The sequence below is a fragment of the Chelon labrosus genome (assembly GCF_963514085.1).
Source record: "Chelon labrosus genome assembly, chromosome: 11".
Classification (NCBI taxonomy): domain Eukaryota; kingdom Metazoa; phylum Chordata; class Actinopteri; order Mugiliformes; family Mugilidae; genus Chelon; species Chelon labrosus.
Genome location: NC_140344.1, coordinates 2,989,094 through 2,997,186, shown reverse-complemented (window position 1 = coordinate 2,997,186; position 8,093 = coordinate 2,989,094). Strand labels below are relative to the sequence as shown.

At 42.5% G+C, this 8,093-nt stretch overlaps 1 protein-coding gene across 1 annotated transcript; it reads left to right on the top strand.

Annotated features, from left to right (window-relative positions):
- Positions 1–1,699: 1,699 nt before the first annotated feature.
- Positions 1,700–4,799, top strand: lmod2a (leiomodin 2 (cardiac) a; the record flags this gene model as incomplete). Its single annotated transcript, XM_084555921.1, has 2 exons — positions 1,700–2,084; positions 3,558–4,799. Exons 1-2 carry the CDS (start codon positions 1,809–1,811, stop codon positions 4,797–4,799), a joined length of 1,518 nt encoding a protein of 505 aa, XP_084412047.1. The 5' UTR covers positions 1,700–1,808.
- Positions 4,800–8,093: the final 3,294 nt, after the last annotated feature.

Here is an 8,093-nt window from a genome sequence, read left to right as displayed (position 1 = left end):
AGCTAGGATGGCTTCAGTTTGAGGCAGCAGAGTGTGTTTCTTGTTTCGAATATCAAGGCTGTCAACTCTAGCCTTCAAAATGAGTCCATTGCAAACCAACCTCCGTGACATTGCACTCTGTCCAGAATATGCACAGCTCACAATGACAGTGGAATCCAGAGGTGTGATCTGATCATATGACTATGAGGGAAAGCAGACTGACTCTAATTTTAACCTGCAGTAACAACAACAACAACAACAACAATAACATGACTTCGCATTCTGGCAGGTCACCCGAGAACCTGGTAAGAGAAAGAGGTCACATTGTTTTGAACGACTTTCAAACTGTTGACACAAGCTGGCAGTCAGGTCGGATGGTTGGCAGCCAGCAGTTGTGTTAATGTGCTAAGGCAAAGCAAAGGACACACAGATTAGTGTGTGCATCACAGTGTAGTGCGGTGACACATCTCTCTATGGAGGAGCTGGCCGTGTGAAGTCAGATGAACCAAAGTTTGGCCACTTGGGGACAGCAGAGCAAGCTGGAAATGCCAGTTGTGTTAATATCAGAATAAACCAAGGATGAAGCTAGTGCGATAAATGTATCAAGAAAACCCTGTAGTCATTGCACCAGTTGGGCCGTGTGTTTCGTAACCCTTCTCAGTTGAAGTGCACAGCTGGTCGATAGGCTCTAATCACACTAATCCAGGTCAAAGGTCAAATTTACCACAGATTTAGGATCAGAGCGGTGTTATGTCACTCTCAGTCTTTCCACTTGAGAGAGGCAACATGATACGATTCCAACAAGCATCTTGTGGACATGTAGAGGGGATGGACGCATGTTGTCAACCTACTCTGATTGTTGTCTTGGCAACCAAACAAACCACAAGATCTGGCATCTGACAAGTCCACTGGGTCAGGGAACATGAGCACTGAGATGATTAGACAGCTTAAAAACAAACCACAGAGAAAAAAGATGCAAGTTCTAGTAACCAACAAATTCTCTTTGCAGCCAAAAGACACTCATACTCACACTCTTTGACATTTGAATCTAAATGTAAGTGTTCCTGCATCATTACTTCTTGACCATTGGGTGTGTTTGGAGTTGTTTTAATTTTTACTCTGGTAAACTGCAGTATTTAGAGCTTATTTCTTTCCATTTTTATTAAATTACTACTTAACAGGAGTCATTTCACTTGTGAAGGAATGGAAATATTGAATTAAAATGGTCATTTTCTTAAATGACTTGATGACTTTGTCATGGCTTCACGTTGTAGTTTCCTGGATCAGTGCTCCTCTGTGCCAGCTGGAGTAGCACTGTACATAAGCCCAGCATCCTCAGGGACAGCTAGTGTTTCCCCAACACACCGCAACCACGCCGCGTTTCTGTGTCCTGACACGTTACATAACGCCACAGAGAATCATCTGTGATGTCTTCCCACAACGTTGTGTTCCCTCTGTTTCTTTCAAGGCACAAGTCGCTGATGAGCTGTCAGCACAGGCCACTCAGAGGGCTCACATTCCTGCAGTAAGCCTATCTCACTGACCTCTACCCAACACCCTAAAAAAAGACAGGGCCATTAGACGCATGGTGGCCCTCCCCTTCCTCCCTATGAGGGTGTTTTGGCAGCTGGGATACGTATATTCATGAGTTGCTCACAGCATCCCTGATCTGAAGGACTCTGATGGAGAGCAAGTCAATAAACAAAGGCAGGGAACAGAAAACAGCTTAGGGACACTTAAATCAGATTCACAAAGAGATAAAAGCGGAACGAAGAAGAGTTCCAGCAATCTATGTGTTGGAAGAATTCTAAAACCAGCACATAGCAATCATGAGTACCATCGGGTACCGCAGGGAGCTGAAGAAGTACGACGAGGTGGATGAAGATGAGCTTCTGGCCAAGTTGTCTTTAGAGGAGCTCCAGGAGCTGGAGAAGGAGCTGGCGGACCTCGACCCTGACGACAACGTGCCCATTGGTCTGAGGCAGAAGGATCAGACAACTAAAATCCCATCGGGCACGTTTGACAGAGAGGCTCTGCTGAAACACTGGGAGAATGAGAACAAGGTGCTGCTGGAGGTCAAAAAGATGGAGTCCAATCCCAGACAGGTGAGCAGGGACATTAGTATAAAGCTATAGAGAGTAAAGTCCATATCAACTTCACAGGAAGTCAGCATGTTGGGACTTTAATATTGCATTTCAGATTTAAAATGAATGAAAACAGTCTTTCTAACCTCACAGCTCCACAGAGCTTTTTAGCCTTTCTCAGCCTCTTGTTTTAGTCTTTATTAGCACATTTACACTCTGATTCAGTCTCATTGTTTCCAGCAGCAACTTGCAGCTGTTTTTAAGCAAATGAACTCTGACAAAGTCACTGTACACTACCTGCTCAGCTTCAAACAGCAGGCAGACGCAGTTTGAGACCAGCTGGTGATGAAAGTCAGAAACAAGTTCCATTATTGCACTTCCATCCATCAGATAAATACAACTCCAGTACCTCCATGTATGCTCAATGTAGAAGCGTGTATGTGCTGATAGGATAGGGGTTTGGGATTCTTAATAGCTTATTATTGCATACTTTAATTATGTTGGCAGGTCGCTATAACTTTGAATAACAAGACTTTTGCTGCAAGAAAAAGGGAATTGCATAGAAATTTTCTGTATTCCCAACTGACTGAAATATTATTACCAAAGGAAGCATGTTTGTTAAGAATAAACTGATTTCAGTAACAAGACTTTTGTCATGGGTTTTCAAGGTGAGGTAGGACCCAAATGCTGGACACAGTACAATGAGGCAGGAGTAGGCAAAAACTAAACAAAGCGCTGCTGAGGTGAACCAAAAACAAAAATCAAAACCTTCAAAGAGACAAGAATATAACATAAGACCAGAGCTAGGAAACACAGGAAACACAGGGAAACACAGGGAAACAGTATGACACGACAGAGGACAAAGGGAAAAGCAGGACTATATATACACACACAAGGCCAGAGGAGACACAGGTGAAAACAATCAGGGCGGGGCAGACAATTACACAGGTGGGAAATCACAGGACAGGAAGGTGACGAGAAACAGGTGAAACCAATCAAGACGGGGAAGACAATCACAAAGACGGGAAGATACAGGAAGGGACACAAGACAGGAAACCAAGAACTTAACAAAATAAAACAGGAAACTGAAAAACATGAAACATGAACGAAACTCAAAACATGAACACAGGAATCAAAAAAACTGAACCATGACAACTTTTAGACAAATAAAAAAACACTATCAATCAACCTGTGCCTTGCTCTTCTTATATGTGGCATAATAAAATCCAAATAAGCAATGGATGCTAGATATATCAAATGTGCTTTTGACATAAAGCTTTTTATATTCAAACCAAAGTGAGAAAGAGTCCTTAGATGTGTTGCATGCATCCAGTTCACTTACACTGTATGTCTTGCTGGACAACAGTCTAAAAATATAGACCATCTGAGAAATGCCAGCATTAATAACTGTCTGCCATGGAAAGGGTTCTTAATTAAAAGGCAGCGGTTGGAGAATGTCAGCGTCGGCCTAATTTTCTGTCCTTTCATCTCCAGGAGAGACAACCAGATAAGAGCAAGGGGACGGTGACAACGAGTGATGGCAACACTGTGGACAGCGACAAGAAGAAGATTTCACAAAAGGGAAAGAAAGCTGGAAAGAATATTTCTGACATCAGCGGTGCAAAGGAAGATAAGGGGAAAAAGAAAGATCAGAGTAGAAAAGAGGCTTTGATGGGAAGTAAATGTCCTCAGAAGAAAGGATTGTCAAAAGACTTGAAGAGTGACTCCATGAGGACAGAAAGCACAGGCCAACGTCCAGATGTGATCTCTGAAAGGCCAAGTGGAAACCCCATTGTCATAGATCAGGCTTTGGAGCAAATTCTGCGTGACGATCCCACCATGATTGAAGTCAACCTCAACAACATTGAAGACATCCCCCAGGAAACCTTGCTTCGTTTTGCTGAGGCTTTGTGCGCAAACACTCATGTTCATGTGTTCAGCCTCGCCAACACTCACGCTGATGACCGGGTTGCCTTTGCCATCTCCAAGATGCTCTGTGAGAACTGCTCCGTAAGAAACCTGAACATTGAGTCCAACTTTGTGTCCGGTCAGGGCATCTTGGCTCTGCTGGCTTCACTGCAGCACAACAGAACACTGGTGGAGCTTCGCTTTCACAACCAACGGCACATCTGTGGGGGGAAGGTGGAGATGGAGATGGTCCAGCTGCTTAGAGAAAACACCACTCTGCTAAAGCTTGGCTACCAGTTTGACCTTCCTGGCCCGAGGATGACGGCGACCAGCATCCTGACGCGCAACCAAGACCATCAACGTCAGAAGAGGCTCCAGCAGAAGAAAGAACAGAGTCTCTCAGTGGTATCTGGGCAAGTTTCTGACTCCCTAGCAGAAAACAAACCACCAAAGAAGTCATCCCAAATACATCACAATGCTGAAAATCTGAAGAGAATTGCACCTGCTCCATCTCTTGATCCACCAACAAGGAAGATTGCTGAAATGGTCCAACAGCGTGAAGGCCCAAACAGCACAAGGGCGCCACTGAGCCAGAGGAAACCCAAGTCCAAGAAGCTCAAGAATGGCGCTAATGAAAAAGAGAGCGCAGATATTCTCAAAGACCTGAAGAACGCCTTGAAGCCGCCACTGCAGAACAGACGGGATGAACCCTGCCGCCTGCCGCCACGGCAGAGGTCGAGCCGTGACGACCTGATGGCAGCAATACGTGGGAGCAGTATTAGCTCCTTGAAAAGGGTAAGACTTCACGTTTGGTCTGTCACTGACTGATCCTCTGCTTTGCTTGAGTGAAAGCCTCACAGACATAATTTAACCTCAAAAAGCCATTAAACCACCTCAGTGTGAAGGCCTGCTGTCATCACATGACAGAATCAGTCACTGTGTGAATTCCTCAAGTCTGGTCAGGTTATAAATAGGCTGACTTCTACACTGCTTGATTACACTGACGACTCGGAAAGCAGACAAGCTGCAAAAACGTGAGTCTCAGACCTCCTCTAGGGCGACATAGGCAAGGGTGATACAAATCTCTAAAGCAGAAGTGTTTTAGATGACGGTATGCTTGAAATATCTCCATACACTGTACTGACTTGAGAATAAAGCTATTGTTTGTCTGAAAGTTAGATTAGATTTGTCTTGAATTTAAGAACAGGACAATCCCATGTTCACTACATCAGATGTTATTTTTCAGAGGAGAGTAAACAGTGCAGTACTGTGTTCTACAGAAATGTTGATTAGAGGCTGTTTGAACATTCATGTTGCTAGGCTAGTGAGTGTTTTCAGCCTATTTATAGAGAAGCTTTCAGTCGGTCAGCCCTAAAGTGTTTTTGTTCACTCAGATTAGCCTTTCTGAAGATTTGTACAACATATTTTGTGATGGAAAATATGACTAAAATTAGCATTTCCACTTGACTTTTATAAAGAAATGAACCAGAAAGCAGGGTCTTCTAATCAGCGGCATCCTATATTTGGGCCTTTATTTTGAGACTTGATTTAACTTGATGTTTGAGTTGGAGTTGAAGATTTTAATGACAAAAGAAGCGCCCTGTGAATTAATGTTAAGTCAATTAAAGGTAACTCTAAGTACTATATGAGAGTAGAGCAGAATGTTCATACTTCATGGAATGACCTTTGATTAATCAAATTTCCAAAGTTAAGTTTAATTAACTTATAAACAACTTAAGATGAACTTAGTTTTAATACATTTAAAATATGATCCATCACATGAATTAGTTAACTTGTACATGATTTAAATGTTTTGTTCATATTTTGGTCCACCCACTCAGCTATAATTCGTCTCACTTTTATGTGATGTGATTTTGTCATTTCAGGTGGATCTGTCACAGATCTGAACTGCTCGACTTATCACACCTGAACTGTTCTCACTTTGTATTTTTTTTCCACTTTTTTAACACTCAACTTGTTACAAGATGTATACGCAGATCACCCATCTGTAACTTTCAAATATTGTGAACATGAATATGTATAAAATAAACTTAATATTCTGACATTACATTACATTTGGTTTCGCATTTGATTGTTTTATTTCATTATTATTAGTGAATAGTTTCAGTAAATCCAGCAGCATACCATGGATGTATAAAGAGAGCTGGATACAGTGTTACTGCTTAGACTTTCCGTCATGTCCTAGAGACCATTTGTGGTATTGCAACCAAAAAGAAAAAAACTGTGCAGTATTTAATTGTGGTGTTTAAGGAGATTTTCCCCACTGTTGACAGGATAGAAGGCTTTACTCTTGCTGTTTTTCTAATTGGTTTCATGTGTCTCGTACACTTTATAACAAAGGCCAGGGCAGACTCTACCTGCTAAGAGCACTTAGGTCATTGGGCATACTGGGAGGACTACCATAACCATGACCATAACAGCACTGGGCAGCGCCTTCAGCAGTCGACTGCTTCACCTACACTGTGTGAAGGAGCGTTACTGCAGGTCCTTCCTTCCTGCTGCTGAGAGGCTGTACAACCAAGCCTGCTCACATCTTATCTTATCTTGGTAAATAGTAAACAGTCTTGTATTTCTACAGAAGTAGTCTACCTATTGGTACTTAATGGGCTTTACAGACACAATGTCACATCTACCATTGTACCTCTGATCCTCTGGTTCATGGAATACACCTACAGATCCACAGCTGCTGCCATCACATTTGAATTTGTCAGAAAAGCCAGCCTAGGAAACATTATTGCTCAGTGGGCTACACAACGCAGAAGCAAACCTGGACACTGGTAAAACCTTTTTGGCACATGCATCGTGTGAGCAGTTGTTTTTCAGTAAGTTTTCCAGTTCTCCTTAAAAAAAAATCTGGCTTGCAAGCATGCTAAATGTTAAATGTTGCATAAATTTGATGTATGTTGCGGTCAAAGTTCGGCTGAACCTAGACATAAGCAACACAATATTCTAATTCAATGTATTATGAAGAATCAGAAGGTGGATATGGATTGTAAGATGGCACCTCAATCACTCCAAGACACACTGCTCAAAGAATTCTCCTCCTTGGTATACCTGGAACATAAGAAGCTTGTGTATTAGCATCACTTTTTGCCGGACCGTTGGAAGCATTTGCAAAACTCCAAAACTCATGCAAGTTGCCTTCCTATTGGCTGTCATGCACATGGATAGGATAAAACAAAAGGAAGAATTTTCGTATTCAAATTTTCTAGTATTTTTGTTGCTGAACCATTCATTCATTCATTCATCTTCTGTAACCACTTATTCCTGTGAAGGGTCGCGGGGGGTGGAGCCTATCCCAGCTGTCATTGGGTGAGAGGCAGGGTACACCCTGGACAGGTCTCCAGTCTATCGCAGGGCTAACACAGAGAGACAGACAACCATTCACACTCACACTCACACCTTCAGCCAGTTTGACTGCATGGCCCAGATGCTAACAAGCAAAATGTTCAATGTTCAGCACAGATTCAGACGAGCAATGGAAGGGTGACTAAGTCTGACAAGTATGTTAGGGGACTCTGAAACAAACAAATCACGCTGCATTGCTTTTGCCAGTCCAGTCAGTGCTCCTTTCTTAGCACTGTGTAACTAAGCAACCATCATTTTCTCTAAATATTGTATTGCATGACAGTTTAGGAGTCTTGGTATGAATATTTGGTTTGCAGCTAGAAAGTTTCGATAGACAGATCATTTTTCTACACGGCTCTTATACTACATGCAGTCCCAGAATGCCTTTCAAAGAAACTTAAGAATCTTGAGCCAACACTGAGATGCTTGCATTAAAATGCTATTCCTCAGTGCACCCACAGTAAAGCTACTAGCTGGACAAATTCTGTATATTGTAATGAATAATACAGTAATAAGAGGAGAGAAAGACCGTCCCCTGCTACCACAGTCATGCTGCAGGGTCTGTCAGCACTCCGTAAGCTCCGCGTTTACTTTTCATCCAATTAAACAAGAGTCTTAACATTTAATTGACGTTTTATGAAAGATATGAGTTGTCGAAATGAGGAGTCACTCAGCTAGACCACCCAACCCACCCCTCTCCACCTTTGAAGGGAGTCCATATTTACTTTGAACAGCTGTTTAATGAACTCCTCT